Genomic DNA, 19,981 nt, shown 5'->3' on the forward strand with positions numbered 1-19,981 from the left:
TATAAACCAGTCACCAAAGTTTCATGAAAACTGATCAAGGAACTTATGTTATTGTACGAAAACTGGAAAATCCCTCTTTTTAATGAATAAAACTCCATAACAAAGTTACTCAGAAACGTTTTCACCTATAAATCTATACTTGAAAATCGAAAGAGAACTCACGTAAGGCAATAGATATACACAATAAACCAAATGCTAAAAAGTCATACAACTCAATGATGTCCGAAAAGGTGGTCCGAATTGTTTTGGAAACGGGTTGTGTTGTTTTGGTCCGTGCTATCCAAGGTCCGAGCCTTCTTTGGTACGGGTTAACCTCATTCCATAAGATTTTTGGTTTTAAGACAAATTGTGAAATCGCTTAGGATCTTCAAAAAAAATGTCAACAGTCAACACCTCAGAAACAGAACAAGAGATATTACAACGTCAAATAAGATATCTGACTGGTACTGTACATTAGCAAAGAGTTCAAATGCATTCATTCTTTAATCTGTTTACTTTGTTGTACTATTTACACGAAATAATTTTTCCTCTCACAAAGTTCTGATAAAATTTGTTGACCTGTTCAGGCTGTTGACAAAATGCTTTAAAATAAAAACAAAAAACAAAGTTTCCTTTCTTTTCACATTATACGACTAAGATTGCATGCCATGTAAACTAATTCTAACACTCAATTTTTCAAATTTGGAATTTAAGTTTGAAAATTAAAGATTATAATGTTGTCATGATATAAATGACAGTAGACTGTCATGACTGTAGATAGGTCAATAAATGATGAGTCACAAGGGACAAGACGTTTCATCCATGGGGCCAGTAAGTATGTATGTAGATCCCTCTGTTAACGGAGCACCCCTTAACCCAATTGCTGCCAGGGGGAAGCATAATGTCCACACCGGCAGTGCTGGAGGGACAAATATGTCCATGGTTAAATTTATCCAAGCTTCTCATCAATGCTGTATCTCTTTCAATTAAAAGACCGAAGATTATACAGTGTTATGTTTTTCTCTAATGAGTCCAAAATGTAAAGGTTATTATGTCGTGATGTCATAAATGTATATCAAATGACGTCGTTGTTTGGCATGTTACGTCACAGACGTTGAGCTGTCATATTTTGCGGCATATGAAATGCAACCTTGAAAAACGGTCGGCAGCAAGAGGGTTAGGATCTGCGAGGGTACAGTGGAATCTGTGTACACTCCCTTACAGGTTTAATGGTGATGTGTCACAAACATATTTACAAAGTTCAATACTTACAAGGACAATCCCCACCCAACACCAGGGATTGTTATGACACCAGGTAGTTTGGGTGTGGTTGCATTGGCCCTGGTCGTTTCAGCCATGTAATAAAAGTAGTTACAGTCATATAATACCCATACCTGTCAACTGACCTGTATCCTACAGGTCACTCCTGAGAATTTCACCCCATATATGTACCTGGGATTTTTGAAAAAAACACTGGATCATCAAATAACCTGCATGACCTGTGAATTTGGAAAGTGACCTGCTGTTCTCTTGGATTCTTCAGCCTTTCTAGACTTATTTCATATTAAGTGATTTTCCTATGAAATACAGGCAAATTCCTAATTCTTCCTAGATCTAGACAAGAAGTTCAAATAGCTGGCTTAACAATGTTACAATGTAACTGTTAAATTAGGTGACCCATTAAGTGCATGGTTTCACTTTTTGCGGAATGTGCATTTAAATTTTTAAATTTAAAGACATAGTTCATCTCAGTATCTGTCATCTGAATTTCCATGATGAAAGTGTCTGCTTTGGCTAAAATGCAACAAAATTAAGTAAAAACATAACATACATGTATCCTTTTATTTTACAACCATGAAAAATAAATGGCGAACTTTTGATTGGGATGTGTATAAAACCGGAATCTGACTCGGTAAACACACATTTTTTTCCTGATTTTGACAATCCAAAATAAAAATTAAAAAAAATTGAAATTAAAAATGAATAAATGAAATTGCCGACCTACTAACCCTATTTATTTTAAAGATGTAACTGGAACCACACATATATTTTTATGTGGCCTTATTAAACCTTATATTTAAACTACATGTACATGTACAATAGATTATAAGCAGTATTTTAAATTCAATTAGGACATGTAGGAGTTGATTGGGGATAACACTTACCATTTTTTTTTATAGTTGGTGTGATTAGTACACAATGTTCAGCTTTTAAGTTACAATTGGTAATGTTTTCCAAAAAATTATCATGTTAACTGGTTAAAATATAAAGAGTTTTTAACAATCCAAAGCTGACACAAATATGAAGATATGGTATGATTGCAAATGAAACAATGCTCCACAAGAGACCAAATGACATAGAAGTTAACTATAGGTCACTGTAAGGCAGTCAACAATGAGCAAAACCCATAACACATAGTCAGATATAATAGAAAAGTCTGATTTAATTGAAATGGAGCATCTAATTTTTTTGTGAAATTCTGGTGGAGATTTTTGACAATTATTTTATAATTTAAAACATTTAATCACATACCGTGGTACATCCATGTATAATTCATATGTATTTTGTCATTTTTCTTAGATTTGATAAATACCACTGCAGGATCATCAAAATATAGTGAAGTAGGACCAAACTCAGCAAGTAAACTGTTATATAAACATGAGAAAGATGGAAGGCAAAGAGGGCATGTCAGAAATACAGGGAAAGAGTCTGATAAGGATTCCTCTAAATTTTCCTGGAAGAAAACAAACATTGATTACACTGTAGCTAAAAAGAAAACTATATCTCAACCATGTCGGCATCAAACTATATCTCAACCATGTCGGCATCAAACTATATCTCAACCATGTTGGCATCAAACAATGATTCATAGATCATCAACAATTGGTACACAAGATAATAAGGAAATAAATGGATCCTCCACAGGAAACATTGGAAAACATCCAACCTTGAGCATTCCATCAACTTCTCAAAAAGCAGCAAATCATTCCAGTAATCATGGTAATCAGTCCTCTCAAAAATTGGAATTAAGATCTCACAAATCAGACAACCACATACCAGTATCTAATAAAATCTCAAAGCCTGCTCTAGTAAAAAATTCTTGTGAGGAAAATACCAGATTGAAAAATGAAATGTTGAAAAGGTCTTACTCAGTACCATTAGATAAAAAATTACCAAACCAAAAGGGAACTGAAAATTTGGTGGCAGATAATAGAGATACAAGCAGCTTACCTCAAAATGGATGTGTTTTACAAAGACTAAGAAAACACCCCTTTATGAATAGGTCTAAAAATCAAACATTAGTGCAGACACACCCACCAAATAATAAGGCAGAAATAGCACCAACCAGATTGTGCAGTGACAGTATAAGTGATTTGAAATCTTCAGAAACAAAGTTAAGTGATATCACCAGAAGTCATTTTGTGAAAACAAATCTTCAATATTCCAAGTCTTATCAAGGAAGTATTGATACAGTGAAAAGTACAGATGAATCAAAAGAAATTGGTAAATCTAAGAAGTCGGCAGCAGTAAGTCAAATACCAGACGGAAAACAAACAAGAACAAAATCAAGTAGTTCTGAAATTTCACCTTCAAAGAAAGAGATGATGGAGGTATTAAATAGGAAGCTGTCCGAAACATCAGATAAAATTTCAGCATTAAAAAGGCAGTTATCATTCAAATCAGACATTAGCAATCCACGAAAAACTACAAATACAGTGAAGCATGATATAGTTGTCAAAAATGGAATAAAAACTGAACTTACCAAGGATTTCACAAATTCAGAGTCTGCTTGTAGAAAAAGTGATTCAAATACTGCTGATAGTTTTACATATAAGTCAAGATTTTCATTGCAGAAAAGTTTGCCTGTGGAAACTTCCGTTACTTGTTATACTTTGCCGTCCAAAACTGGTATCAGCGAGTCTTTTGTAAAAAACATGGAGACTTCAAAAGTGCCATTTAAATCAAAATATAAACTGAGGAAAAATATGTCTGAAACTGCACCTCCCATCAAGCCAAAAGATCACCAAGTATCCATTGATTCAAAATACAGCTCAGGAAATGTTTTACCAGAGTCTTTCAACCCAGGAAATGTTTTATTGAAGTCAATAAGGTTTCAAACAACAAACATTATAAAATCAAAATACAAACTTCAAAAAGTTAGTTCTTCAACATCTTCCAGCGATAAATTATCATTATCTTACAGCCATCAAACATCAATGGGAGGAAATCAAAGTCCTGTTGTTTTTAAATCAAAATTCAAAATAAGAAAACAAAATTCACAAGGAGAAACAATAAATCATACAATAACGAATAGCAACACACAAGTTGCATCCAACATTATAAAGTCCAAGTACAAGTTGAGAAAGATTGGTCTTAATAACAGTCCAACACTGAAAATAACAGCAAATAAAAAGAAACCAGTATTCAAGTCTCAATTTGTATTCAATGACATGTCCACTGTCACAAGTAGCATGAGTACTGCTGGAGTTGGAAGTGGTCAAGGGTATTCTGGATGGTATCATAAATCTTCAGGAAATTCATGGCATCAACCAAGGAACCAGTTTTATGGATCCAGTTCACACAGAAGAAAGAAAGATCCAAGCAGGAGTAGTTACCATGGGAATGGTTACCATGGCATTAGCAGAAATAAACCAAAATATAACTACAATAATCAATGGATCCATTCTATACCAAATAAGGGAAGGAACTGGACATCCAAATACAGATTGGGTAAGAACTAAATACATGGTAATCAGTTAAATAAATAACTACTGTGAGTGAGTGAGTAAGTTAGTCCCATTTAAAAAAAATACACATGATAAAGGTCAACCTTGGCACCATAGAAAACTGACATTATTTTTTAGTTGAAGTTTAAAATGCATAAGTACAACTATACACCTTATTGCTTTTCCAAATTGACCCGAGAATCTGTCCCGCTTGAACTTTTGACGTCATACAACAATAACTTGTGGTGTCAGATATTTTCTATTATGACGTCAAAATTTTATAGGAACTTTTGAGTGTCCAGTTATGGCGGACAAATAGTGATATAGTGACATTTAAAGTATGTTTGACTATAATCATGATAATAGCTACATGGAAGTGTTTTTTTTGTTTTTTTTTATTATGAACTGCATATATATATGCACACATATCCTATTGTGACAACAAAATGTAACACAAAATGGTTTGCCTATGACAAACATGACAAATGTATTATCAGCTAGAAATAGAGCAGTAGAGGAAAAAACATGATTATAGCTACAATATTCTTTGGAAGTGGAAAGAATCTTTTACATAGGATATATATATATTTCCTAAAAATGTTACAGGTAAAATGATGAAAATTCGCAAACCTTTTGATAACAATTACATTTATATTTTTCTTACAGGTTCAGACAGAAATATGTACAAGTACAGTCTACAAGGAAATACAGCAAAAAGTCCATTATTGATAAATAAAAGATATGTACTGAAACGGCTACAGAGGACAACAACAAGCCCTACAAATTACAAGAAAGTGTAGGTTTATTTTATTACTGTTATAATTTTTTATTTTTCTTTTGACATAAATCTGTTTATTTTTATCTGCATTGCCAAAATACCTTGGGTAGAAAACGTTGTCACACTTTTCTTGTCCTCTTATAGAATGAATGATTTTATATTTGATCAGGAGCTTGCAGGGGCGGATGCAGGAATTTTCGAAAGGGGGGGGGGGGGGGGGGGGGGGGGGGGTGCTAACCCAGGGCAAAGGGGGGGTGCAGGGGGGGTGCAAAACATATGTCCCGATACAAATGCATTGATCGGCAAAAATAAAGGGGGGGTGCGCACCTCCGGAACCCCCCCTGGATCCGCCACTGGCTTGATAATATTGAATTATAGCTTGTAAGCAGATTTTACATCAGCTGTGCAGGCACTTCCTGTTTGTCCATAGTTTAAAATTTTACAACATTCACCATACAGCATTTGACAATGAGAAACCCCATATTATATAGTTATTTTAATATAAGATGGCAGACATTTTGAAATATCTATGTTATATAATTTTGAGTGAAATATGCCATGAAGTGTAAATCTGGTTTTTAATATGAACATTTAAAAATTCACCAACTCAAATTTATTTAATATCTGTGTTAAGTAACTATTGGTACAAACAGATAGAAGATATTAAAATGAAATTGACAAAGCAGTAAATTTTTGTTTTCAGACATACTATCCAGAGCAGTAAAGATAACAACAAAATGGTTGTTATAAATGGAATGTTATATAAATCTAGTGGACACAGTCTGGTGAAGACAAATCAACAAAACCCAAACAATAATCAAATTGTTGTCAAAAGTATGTAGTACAAACAAGTCCTCTTCAGTTAAAATGATCTAACCATTAACAAAAGAAAAGAAAATTGTTTGTCTTAAAAAAAGAATTCAAATACAATAGGAGTTAAATCAATTTTCAATTTGTCTCTTAAATTCATAACATCACTCAATTGAGAATGGATGATACATTTGAATGTTTGTGTGGTGATGTTTTATAAAGAATTGGAAAAAAAAATATGTGGAAAAACATCTGTAGAAATTTAGCTCTTATGTGTTAGGCTGAATAGTTATCTGTTTTCCAGAATTTATCGTGACTGATCAGAAAAAACCAAAACATAGGGTATTGAAGTTGAACACAATATTCTGTACATCCTATGCATGAATATTCAAGAATTTATCAAGGAATTAAATACTCAGATATTCAATTACAAAATGATGTGAATGTGTTTAACCATACATGTCAAGAAAATTACAGGAATTGTGTACAAAAACATGCAAGATGCATAGATCTAGTATCTGTTCTTAAAAGATCAATGAAGTCATTGTTAGAGAAATGATGAAAATTGGAGTTTTCTTCCTTTTCCGTAATGGTATCAAATTTAACATGTATTGCCTTCTTATAATTAAAACAATGCAATGTTTAATTTAAAGTTCCCAAGGCCCAATAAGCTAGTCTATACCATCCAGTGTTTACAGACTCTTTAATTTTTAATATTATGTTGATATTTTTAGAAATGAATACCTCAGCAATGAAGATAGTGAAAGTCAGAGGAATCAAATTCCAGATGGATACTTCAGGGAAAACCTTGAAAAGGATGGATTCAAGTCCTGTTAAATCTGGTATAATTAATGACACAATTGTATCTGAATATTTTAATCAAAAGACCGCACCAAGAATAAAAACGAAAATCGTCAGAGAAAAAAAACATACTTACAAAAAAAATTAAACAATGAATAATACACATGACACATGGTCAAGATAGCTCAACGTGGTACATGCACACAATGTAGCTTGGTTAAATCAGTTTTGAGTGCACACAAAACTGCCTCCTTTGCCCATTAAGGCAATATTTAGTAAAAGATGAAAACGCTGTGGAAATAAAATATTGTACAGTCTAAATACCAAGAGGATGATCACTAACTTAAACAAGAAAGTATAAGATGGCACCTGATTATGAATTTCAAAGCAGGTTTAAACTTACATATTCATGCTGCCACAAGAAGCTAACTAAGGTAGCAAACTTACATATTCATGCTGCCACAAGAAGCTAACTAAGGTAGCCACAGCAAAGAAGTAATGACTATCCAATCTATTATTGTATCAAGACAAATATCTAGGCCTATATCTGGACTTATATCCTGAAAAATATCTATGCTTAATTGTAATAACTTTTATTTACAGGTAATCAAATCTCAAGACAAGCTTTAAAATCTTCTGTTAACAGAATTGATATTGGTGGAATGACTTATATACAGACAAAACCTGGAACATTAGAACAAGTTGGCTCTAACAAAGCCAAAGTGATTGCTAGGTAAAATTTCTATTGTGCACACAATGTGTTATAACAAGCATAGTCTTGCATGGATGTATCTTTTAAATTGATTTGGGTGATTACATATACCTCCTTTCCTAAATTTTACATCAGAAATTATATCTTAGAACACAAAAACAAGGACATGAAGGATAAGCTTTCAAATTATCACTATAACCTATAACAATTCTCAAAAGGATGTTTGCTCCTGTAAATGCTAAGGACCAATTTGAACAAGGTATACATTAGAAAAATGAACAGAGCTCATAAATTCATACAAGTTTTTTTCCTGCCCTAATATTGGATATGGTCAAGTCCAATTCAGTGAGAAATCAAAAAAACATTTTAAGATTAAAAGAAATCTCCTACACATTGCCATGTCAGAGATAATTAAAAAATTCAGTTTAGGTGGAGTTACAGATGAAAAGTATGGATGGATAGAGTATTGAAAGAACATCATAAAAAAATCTGTAGATTCCTGCTTTTTCATGAAAGAACAGGATTGGAGGGAGTTTTGTTCCATTCATTCTAAAAGCTGACACATACTGTGGATTCTTTTATTTTCCTGGGTACCATTTTTGTGGATTCAGGAAAACATGCAATTTGGTTGTTTTTTGATTTTGTGGTTTTGACAAAGTCTACATACAAACTTATTACTGAATTTGTCATAAGTAGAATATTTAAATGCATGGTTCATCTGTACCAACAAAACCAATGATAATTGGTATCCAACGATAAATAATGAATCCACAGTATCTCATGAAATAGGATAAATAGTTTATTAAAGTGACCTGCCAAACTAGTTAATTAATTCTTTCATATCATATTGCAGTCCCATAATTGTAGATAAAAGTACTGAAAACCTTTCATTTAACAAATTTGTTATTTTACTTATGTACATGGTATAAAAAAAAGGCAACTTATGTGCATTACATTCCTCATTCGTTATAGAAATGTTGTTAGTCATGGTATAGTCACAGAGATTATATTTTAATCAATTCATCTTTTGTAGCCGTATGAAACACAGAAGTATCCTTACTGCTGCAGCGAAGTACAAGAAGGACAATACAAAGAAGAAATTAGCCAAGAAATACTGCATGTTCTTTAACAGATTTGGAAAGTGTGAAAGGGGAAGTAACTGTCCATTTGTACATGATCCAGACAGAGTGGCTGTGTGTACAAGGTCAGTATTTAAAATAAGGGGAGACAACTTCTTACATGATCCAGACAGAGTTGCTGTGTGTACACAGTCAGTATTTAAAATAAGGGGAGATAACTGCTGACATGATCATTACAAGGTGGCTGTGTGTGCTGGGTTAGTATAAAAGGCAAATAGTAGTCCACACATACATGAAAGACAAATGATCAAAACAGAGTGCCTGTGTGTTTGAATAAGTATAAAAAGGAGATCATAAATGATTTAAACAGTGGTTGTGTATTCAATGAAGTATAAAGGGGAGATAATCGTCATAACATACATACATACATGATCCACAGATTTCACACAGAGTGATTGTGTTGATATAAGGTTCTCTATGTAAGAGTCACAACTACTCATAGAGGATACATCATTGTGGAATAGCTACTTTAAGAAAAACACATTAATAAATTCAATTCAGATGATAAAGTTACAAGTAATTATTGTTATTTGTGTTGTGTTATTAGGCTATAAGTGACAGTAAATTTCTATTTTTTTCTATTTTTAGATTCTTAAGGGGAACCTGTAAAGTAGACGATTGTTTATTTTCTCATAAAGTGGCCAAAGAGAAGATGCCAACGTGTTCTTATTTCTTGCGAGGAGTGTGTAACCGTGATGACTGTCCATATCTACATGTTAATGTTAGTAAGACAGCTAAAGTTTGCCAAGATTTTATCAAAGGATTTTGTCATCTGGGAGAAAAGGTAAGTGGAAAACCTGTCTTTATGTATACTCAAGTTAATACAGTTTTGCAACAAGTTTTTGTAATATCATATTTTAAAAACCAACTATATTTCTAAACATAACTTTAAATAAGTGATTGTCAAAAAATTCTGATTCAACCAAAAAAAAATCATTAAAAATTTATTTCTAAACTTTGTAAGTTTTGATTTAATAAAAGTTTTTAAATTAAAATATATGATGCCAAACTTTTTTTCACAGCATATAATAGAAACAATAACAATATATCTATGTGTTCTTTATGCTAGATTGAATTCTTTATCATTATAGTGTACAAAGAGACACATTACAACTTGTCCATCTTATTCAAAAACTGGTGTTTGTTCAGAAGTAAAGCCATGTAAATTAAAACATATCAAGAGGAAGCAAAGAAATGTGTCAATAGATGGTAAAGACACTAGGTAAGTCATTTAAGGTTTATTTATTAGAAAAATAAATAATATCCATTCATGACAGAAAATCAGTACACGCACAGAAAAAAATAAATGTAAGGGCTGTTTCATAAAAAAAATACATGGAACCAAGGAAAGGCACTTTGGAATCTCAACTACAGATGGATGCTAAAATTAGTTTGTACGGGGATAACATAAAAAGAAATTCTGATTTGCCTTTATAGATACCTATCCCATTTTAACACTTTCCTTACTGAATTGTTTTTTTCCGCGACGTTGTGTGACCTGATCAAATTTCCGCGCGCAGTTTGCCTGGCCTGAATTAATTTGACGTGTGAATGGGAAAAAAATGACGTTTTAACGTGTGTATCTTTGTTGTTTCTCATCAAATCGGTTTCAAACTAGATATTGTTACACTTAAGTATGAAAGGAGTGTTGCAATATAAATAAATTTACATGACAATACCTACTTTTGATTTTTTTTAACCTTTTGTGGAAAGAAAATGACGTTTGATTTGAGAAATCTATTTTTTTTTGTGACCGGTTTATATTTTTGCCTCCGATCTTCTAAATTAACAATACAAATGGTAATTAACAATTTCGAGTGTTCCTTTATCATAGTTTTATAGAAAAAATAACTCCAGAGTCAAAATTCTAGCTTATTAGTCAGAATAAATACGAATAAAAATGGTTTGACAAATTCCGCAGCGGCCATTTTTTTACCTGTACAATGCAATCACCAGATAGGAAGTTGTGTCCCTGGATAAGTTGGAGTTGTCTTTCTTAGTCCGATGTTTTCTTTGAATTTTTGCATGAATATTGATCTAAATTGACTATTGGGATCTTTTGTGGAACTTTTAATATTTTAATGGAGATATCTAATGATATTTTTTTCTGGTAAAATCAAAACTTTTGAGATTAATATGTGCTTTTTTTTTTAATGTGCAAATATTTTTTTCTGTTTTTTTTGTATCAAACCACTGAGTGCATGGAAATATTAATTAAATGTAAGATGACCTGACACACTTATCCATGTACATTTAACACTTTAATAATGTGTTGATAAATTAAGTGAGACATAATTAAATGTTGAAAGACAATCATGAACTTTTAAAAATAAAATTACTTTAAAAAAGTCAATGATTTATTTTTAAAATTATTTATTATAAGTGTCCTGACTCCATGGGATGCTAGAATTTCCACTGTCTTTGGTTTTGTATTGTTCAATGATGAAAATAATTTAATGTTCCTTATTAAAAAAAAAAATTAAATGAAAATGTCAACTGTAACAACAAATATAAATTATGAATATCCTTTCAACAACTTATCTGTGAAAACCTTTTCAACAAATTATGTGTATATAATATCCTTTCAAATTAAAAATTGTAACAAAGTAACTGTTAATTTAAGAAGTTTAATTTTTGACTGAGTGGGAGACAGTGAAGCAATGGGGTAGGCAAAGTGGTTTTCTACATTCAACACAACCATATTTTCAAACCTTTTTTTCCTGTGTACCTTTAATAGCTACCTGTGACACCTTATCTTGTTTCCCAAAGTCTACTGGCAAACAGAGTTAACCTACATGTGTTTGATCTGTCTTGACATGGTAGATTTCACAATATGACATACACCATGTCTGACGCTACCAAAACCCAAAGTTTGATGGCCCATTTCTTTGTTTTAGAAGGCATGAATTGCTTGAATGCATCCCTCCCTTTGTAAGATATCATGAATCGCCACCTATCGTTTGGGGACATGTTGGTCTCTCATTTTTTGTCTGTTAAGGGGGTCTTTAATTTCTGAGTTTGTAAGATACATCATTATTATTCTCCCATCTTTGCTCACCTCCCTGGTGCGTAGCAGTGAAGTGAAGATACCTTATTATCTGCATAATTTCGTCCATTTCTTTGAAAAATAAGAGACCATGACTTATATTTTTAATAACTATAAACATGATAAAGCCTTCAAGTGTTGGGATTAATAAATTTCAGGATAAAAACAATATATGTACATTGTCAGAAAATATTACATTTTTGTCCTAAATTCTAAAGCTCATACAATTATATTTTATTTTCCGGCAATGTACATATATATTGAATATGAGAATAATTGCCTGTTAAAATAAAAACATAATTGTTATGGCTTTTTTACTCTAATATATGTGTGTGGCTCTGATCTGGCTGCGGTTTAACATCTTAAAATTGAGATGATTATATTCATATTTATATATGATTTATAAAAACATTACCGGTTTTATGTTAATTATCAAATCATTGCAATATTACTTTGCTCTTCATGGGCCCTTTAATTAGAATAAAAATATCTTATCTCTGGAATCAAAATATCCTATCTTTGGAATAAAATGTCTTATCTTATCTAATTATAACTATCAATTATTTGGTTGTCAGATAGAAACATCTGGAAAAAATATCCTTCTTTGGGTCTCATATGTTTTGTGGACCAGTTAGGCAGTTACTTCTGGGATAAATGGGGAAGACCTCTTTCAAATTTCAATATATAAAATTCTTGGTACCATCAGTCATTGTTGGGGGACATCAGGGGCATTATTTACATCTGTCAGCTGTCGTTATTTTCATCTGAAAGTTCGCTGACCCCTTCTCTTTCAACATCACTTCAGGAGTGATCATGAAATCATCACCGATGTCATTTTGAGGTCAATGCATTTCATACCGTTGACCAAGAAGATCTACTTCTCCCACCAAAAATCCCTCAAACTCGTTCTCAAAACTATCGGACATTTTTATGTCTCAGAATGTTACAGACACGATACAGACCATGAAACGACATTTTACTAATATTTACTATAATTATGCGTCCTTGACATCGGCAAGTGAGAGAGGAATGTGATTGGATTGTTTTATTTAGAACTTCCATAAAAGGAGTGCGACCTTTTGCACTGGTGGGAAAAATCCAATTACCGGCCGACGGAAGTCGGATTATTAATTGATTTTATTCTCCGTGCAATTGTTAAAATCGTTTTTCGTAATTTGTATCATAATGTTAATCAAAATATTCATGAAATCAAATTTAACTTTCCTTCCAAATAACCTTTTCTCGACGAAAAAAGTCACATGTTCGCATCACATGTTTTTGTACAAAATGGCGGCGGCTTATTTTGTTTGTTGACGCTACCGATCTTTCATTGTATTGAAGTATATATAAGGTATCAAATTCAGTCATAACTGGTATTCTTTAACTGTGATATACAAGCTTCCTGAAAACCTATATATGTATAGGTTAAACATAGCTTTACGGGGTGAAATGAGTTAAAAGACAAAAAAAAAATATGATTATCACATGATTGTCTATGCCTGAAAGCATTGTTCGGCCTGGCTACGGGGATGCCTCAACACATTGTTCGGCCTGGCTACGGGGATGCCTCACCGCATTGTTCGCCTTGAAAGGGTTAAAGGAATTCCATGGGTACCATGTATGTTTAAATAGAATAGTCATAAAGCAAAGAAACATCATATTATTCACTTTTAGTGTGTATCCCAATGAACCAGCATTTTATTTTCCCTACATTTGTGACAATGCAAACACACATTACATTCTTTTAAGATTCACCTTTTTCTCCATTTATTACTTATATAGTTAAGCTTGGGTATTTATTTTCAGAAATGTTTGTCTAAAGGAAGGGGTGTTTTAAGGGACTTCAGAATAAAAATAAAAAAATGTGATGATGGTTGATTTTGATAATCTACCTACAGATGTAGAGAACATAATCTGTTTTTTTTTTTTAAACAGAAAATAGATTTCAAAAGACATAAATACTTGGAATAACTGTTAAGAACGATTGATACATTTTGATAACTTGGAAAAGAATGGATATGGTTATCAACATGAAACAAATATAAAGCAAAGGAACTGAATTTTCATTGAAGTTTTGTCATTTTATAGTCACTGATAAGATTTCAATATTGACTAAAATTAGCTCTCAACAGCAAATTCAAGTTATGTTAAGGCAGATTCCAAAAAGAAAAGAAAATTTCCGTCAAAAAGAACAAATTAAGAAAAATAATACTAACTGTTATTTGAATGATAATATGTGAATGTTTTATTGAATAGTAATGTTATATAAAGCAAGCAAAGCAATTATGGGATATGATTGTTTCCATTAAAAGTAGAAATGATCAAAACAAGTTGAAAAATGTGAAATGTTTGACGGAAATTACTTCCCATTTTTTGACACAAGGTTCATGTTTTACGAGGCTTTAAGTTGACACTTGTATAATGGTTTTTATTAGAGTAGTCTGATTATTCAAACATCCCTGTTTCCAAATCTTTTGCTTTTCTTTTGTTAAAAACATCTGTGGTATATTTTTTTCAATTTCAAATACCTTACTTATTAGATGCTCGTCTGTCAATAAATGTTATGATAGCAACAGGTTCATAAAATCTTGCCACATAATTGTAGGTACTTATATAAGCCTGTTAAAATTGTATTTCATAATGTACATTAAACATACACATTTTGGATCTTTCAATTTACTTTATTTAATCAATAGTTTTATCAAATCTGTTGCTAACATAATTTCTGTCAAACTTGTCATTTTATGTTAGCAACATTTGGATGTGCTACAAATTAGAGTTATCTGTCCTGGGTTGAAATCTTTTTAAATTTCAGGCAGCAGTATTTTGCAGGAGTTCTTATAAATATGACTTTCAACTAGGATAAGATCTCCAATGTTGGTTAAAAATCTCAAATATATATATATTGTCCGTCAAATTTATTTATGTTAGCACAATCTTATATTAGCAACAAGTCCGTCAACATCTTATGTTAGCAACACTATTTAGTCCGTCAAATTTTATGTTAGCAACAATAATGTCCGTCAAATCTTATGTTAGCAACAAAAAAGTCTGTCAAATGTTATGTTAGCAACAATAAAGTGTGTCAATTCTTATGTTAGCAACAACTTAATTTCTGTCAAATCTTATGTTAGCAGCATTGTTCATGTCTGTCAAATCTTATGTTAGCAACTCCAAGATAATCTTTTTTTAAAGTTATTCCAATTCCTTTTTTATTTGCAGATGTTCAGAAATGTTTTATTCCAATTTGCTTTTCATATTAAATCAAGATATACATCCAAACCTTGAAAATACTGAAAATATCAGGATTTTTTGTGTTGCTAACATAAGAATTTTCCGTCAAAATGTCTGTCAATTTGTTATGATAGCAACATTCTTTATTTAAAAAATAAAATGTGAATAGATCTATTTTTTGTCAAAAAGTGTTTACTTATACAAGTATAACATGTATTTCAAAACAGAACTTCATTGGTGTTGATTTTGTTAAACATAATTTTGAGAACTTTTCAACTTTCTTATTTGGAATCTGCCTAAATCACTAGCACTAGCTTTAGTAGCATTCTTAGCCAGATTTCATATAAGCTACATGTACAACTGCAGGTAATATGTAACCTTTCATCTTTAATTTAGAGAAAATGATACCCAACAAAAACTACAATTGAAAAGAAAACATGAGGAAGAGATTACAGATGAGTCTGATATGCCATTTAAGCAAAGGAAGTTACCAGCTTTTATTTCAATATTATCTGAAAACAAGGACAAGTCTGATGATGCTAAAAAGAATGAAAATACAGGCAAGTATTTTTGCATTTGGGTTTAGCAAGATTTATTTTTCTTTGTAACATGTATTATTTAAAAGTAATTAAACTGAAGAAATCCCTTGTAAAAATATTCTTCCGTAGAATACATAATTTTGCTCTATCTATTCTACATCTCCAATAAATAATGTTTTTGATTTCTTGTTTTTCCATAAATAAGCAGGCATTTTTACATCATAAAAATTTAAATATAATGGATCTTCTTAACTACACATTCTCAGAATCTACCTAACAGATATGAATTAAATATACTTTTAAGAGGAGCATAGTATTGCATCACCTTTAAAGGCTTTTTGATGAATATTGATTGTTTAGTTTCATCCTCTGTTCTTTTTTACGACCATTCATTCTTCTGTGAGGGTCGTAATGGGAGTACCTTCATGACGAATAACAGTAAAAATTCTTGCCAAATGATGTTAATGGTAATTTTTGGTGCATGGAGATCAAATGTACTCTTTCTTTTAATGATAAAACAATCAACTGGTTTTGACAAATCTTGTTAAATTTTTTCCCAAAAATATAGGTAACAATTATTATTTGAGACCTTTGACGAATCATGTTTAGGATATTTTGACAAATCATGGTTTAATTTTTAGCTCACCTGGCCCTTGGGCCAAGTGACTTTTCTCATCACTTGGCGTCCGTTGTCATCTGTTAACTTTTACAAAAATCTTCTTCTCTGAAACTACTGGGCCAAATTTAACCATACTTGGCCACAATCATTATTAGAGTATATATTTATTTTAAAGTGTACGATGACCCAGCCCACCATCCAAGATGGCCGACATTGCTAAAATAGAACATAGGGGTAAAGTGCAGTTTTTGGCTTATATCTCTGAAACCAAAGCATTTAGAGCAAATCTGACAGGAGGTGAAATTGTTTATCAGGTTGAGATCCATCTGCCCTGAAATTTTAAGACCAATCAGGCAATCCGTTGTTGGGTTGCTGCCCCTGAATTTGTAATTTTAAGAAAATTTTGCAGCTTTTAGTTATTATCTTGAATATTATTATAGATAGCGATCAACTGTTAACAACAACAATGTACAGTTAAGTAAGATCTACAAATAAGTCAACATGACCAAAATGGTCAATTGACCCCTTAAGGAGTTCTTGCCCTTTACAGTCAATTTTAACAATTTTTGTTAATTTTGGTTTATTTTTACAAAATATTTTCCACTGTTACTACTGGGCCAAGTTCATTATACATAGAGATAATTATAAGCAGCAGGAATGTTCAGTAAAGTAAGATCTACAAATACATCATCATCACCAAAACACAATTTTGTCATGAATCCATCTGTGTCCTTTGTTTACTATGCACATAAACCAAAGTGAGCGACACAGGCTCTTTAGAGCCTCTAGGTTTAATCAATTTGACGCTAACTAGACGAAAATGACTGCTTGACATCTGACAGTAAAGGGCATTACTACCCTCTTCTGTGTGCACATTGTTTCCCCAAATCACTGTGCTGTGTATTCATTCACATTTTTTTCATGCCTGTTCATTGAAGCAGAAGAGGTCATATGATGACCAAGCTATATGAGTAATTGAAGTGTAGTGACACCAAAAAGACAGCAACCTAACAACATAAGGTATTCTAAACTAACATCTAAAGGTCACAATACAGCTATCATTGATTGATTATTGGTTGCGTTCTCTATCAACATGAATGGATGCTAACCTGTAAATCCAATTTACCCAAATACCTGACACTAAAAGCAATATATATAGATCAATTTCTTTTACTAATGTTTTTTTTAAATTTATGTTATCATTTCCTACAAATGCATTCTCTAACTTTTAACTTCTTTATAGTTTCAGTCATAAAAATCAGACCACATCTTGGTTGAACAGGTAACTATGACAATGTAATCAGCAAAGTTTGTTTACAGTTTTAATACTTAAAGTTTTATTACTTATTAATTAAAATAATGATGTGAGTATGTTTTGTATATTTTTTCTGTTAAAAATTAAGGTTAAAATGAATGCAATATACTATTTGAAAACCAAATTATATGAAATTTTCAAAGATGTTTTAAGCTAGTATAAATCTTTTAAAAAGCATGTTTGGTTGTTTTAATGAATAATTAGAAGTTACTTTAGTTAATTTGAAATTGAATTATGAGCATTGCAAATATAATACCTTACAGGTGTAATCACCTTTAAGAAATGAATTTATTATTAGTTTTCACATAAAGAAAAATCAATGATGATTCTTAGATATTGGCTTCTCTGTTTTTCATATTGAAATATTTTGATTTTCCGCATGATAGTGATAAAAAAATGGACTGTCAGATAGCAAATACACTGTATTATCATATATTCAATTTTGTTTTCTTATGATTTAGACCTTTTACAGAACTGCAGAACTACCTTCATAATCAAAAGTAGATATATTTGTTTGTTTCAGGTGAAAGTGCAATCGAAAGGGTAAACCACCTTCAAATAATTTAAGTTATAAATCATTTGAATGTGCAGATTTTATTTTCAGAACTTTTTTTCTGTATGTTATACATATTTTATTTTGTTAACTATTTAAAAGATTTTAATAAAGAAATAAATCTTATTATGTTTTTGGTGTCTTCTTTTAATATAAAAGTAAGGTGATGTGGTATGATTGCCTTTAAATGAGACAAGTACCCATAACTTAAGAGACCAAAGGACAAGGATGTAAAACAGGTGCCACATGTGGAGCAGGATCTGCTTACCCTTCCAGAGCACTTGAGATCAACCCCTGTTTTTGGTGGGATTTATGTTGCTTAGTCTCTAGTTTTCTATGTTGTGCCTTGTGTACTATTGTTTGTTGGTCTTTTTCTTTTTTTAACCATGGCATTGTCAATTTATTTTTCAATTCATTATTTTGAATGTCCCTCTGGTATCTTCCACCCCTCTTTTTGAATGTTTTGATTTAATGCTACTGTTACACAATTATGTAATTTTTTGGCAGTCTGTTGAATATATGAAGTAATTTCCTGTTCTTAGGGTTATCCATTAACAGCTGTAAGAAACTGACAAACTTGTATTACTGGTAGATCTGAGTCCTTGCCATTTTTGCTAGCTCAAAAAGAGAAACCTTGTAATTGGTTTGTGTGATCTGCAGATAGTTATTAACATAGATTGATAAGCTTCCAAGGCTTCTTTGATGTAACAGTACTTGCAATATTTCTGAATGCACCAGTCTGATTTTGGCTCTAAAATTATAGCATGAAATGATTTATCTTTCTTCCAGCAAGTTCTTGTTGGGTACACTAAATATCAGTAAATAGACCGTGCAATACACATTATCACTGTTTGGGTATCTGTCCTGGTTTAAAACTCATATCTGTTGATTTCTTGAAAGGGTAATTTGGTTATTGTAATACCAATTTATGGCATAGAAATTTTAGATGGAGAGACAGAGTTAATAATGTAGACCAGCTGAATTTGGTGATTCCTCAAAAATTTGTATTCCTGGATTTTTCTCAAAATCTCAAAATTCTAATTGCATTTTGGTCTAGAATCGTAAAAGTAACTGCATGTGGTACTTTTACATCTTCGCATTTCAAATGTTTGGCTTTGAACGTTCCTGATGAAGAAAAATCCAGAAAAAGCGCTTCAGATGCAAGAAATTAATAAACGTGTTGTTTTCAATTTTCTAATTTCTGAATTTACAGTATCATCGAGAAACAATTTTCCAGTGACACATTTATTGATAGACATTGTTATTTTACTGTTGAACTGCCCATCTCAAATTCTAGTCATCTCTCCAGTTTAATTTCAATCATTTCAGGGAAACCTTTATGACCAATTGGAAATATAAAAAAAAGAAGAAGTGGTATAATTGCCAATGAGACAACTCTTCACAAGAGACCAAAATTAAATAACACAAAAATTAACAACTTTAGGTTATCATACGACCTTAAACAATGAGCAAAGCCCATGCCGCATAGTCAGCTGTGAAAGGTCATGAAATGACAATGTAAAACAATTCATACAAGAAAACCCAGCGGCCTAATTTATGTTAAAAAAGAGAACGAAAAACAAATATGTAACACATAAACAGACGACAATAACTGAATTACAGGCTCCTGACTTGGGACAGGCGCATACATAGAGAATGTGGCGGGATGAAATATGTTAGCAGGATCCCAACTATATGTAAATTCATTCTCAAGTGAATCTTTACAGTG

At 31.8% G+C, this 19,981-nt stretch overlaps 1 protein-coding gene across 2 annotated transcripts; it reads left to right on the top strand.

Moving 5' to 3' along the window:
- The first annotated feature begins 334 nt into the window (after positions 1-334).
- On the top strand, positions 335-18,378 carry LOC139523319 (uncharacterized). 2 transcript variants are annotated; one of them, XM_071317195.1, is made up of 12 exons: positions 335-443; positions 2,560-4,710; positions 5,373-5,502; positions 6,188-6,318; positions 7,029-7,136; positions 7,699-7,828; positions 8,841-9,011; positions 9,535-9,730; positions 10,038-10,168; positions 15,623-15,786; positions 17,628-17,666; positions 18,204-18,378. In XM_071317195.1, exons 1-11 carry the CDS (start codon positions 377-379, stop codon positions 17,660-17,662), a joined length of 3,414 nt encoding a protein of 1,137 aa, XP_071173296.1. In that variant the 5' UTR covers positions 335-376; the 3' UTR covers positions 17,663-17,666; positions 18,204-18,378. The 2 variants fall into 2 exon arrangements, with proteins under 2 accessions (XP_071173296.1, XP_071173295.1); XM_071317194.1 differs by having other exon boundaries at positions 18,223-18,378.
- Positions 18,379-19,981: the final 1,603 nt, after the last annotated feature.

Source organism: Mytilus edulis, chromosome 5, assembly GCF_963676685.1.
Source record: "Mytilus edulis chromosome 5, xbMytEdul2.2, whole genome shotgun sequence".
Taxonomy (NCBI): domain Eukaryota; kingdom Metazoa; phylum Mollusca; class Bivalvia; order Mytilida; family Mytilidae; genus Mytilus; species Mytilus edulis.

Coding starts and splice junctions, on each gene's coding strand:
- LOC139523319 (XM_071317195.1), top strand. CDS start 377: ATGTCAACAGTCAACACCTCAGAAACAGAACAAGAGATATTACAACGT. Junction 4,711..5,372: donor GACATCCAAATACAGATTGG/GTAAGAACTAAA, acceptor TTTTTCTTACAG/GTTCAGACAGAAATATGTAC. Junction 5,503..6,187: donor CCTACAAATTACAAGAAAGT/GTAGGTTTATTT, acceptor TTTTGTTTTCAG/ACATACTATCCAGAGCAGTA.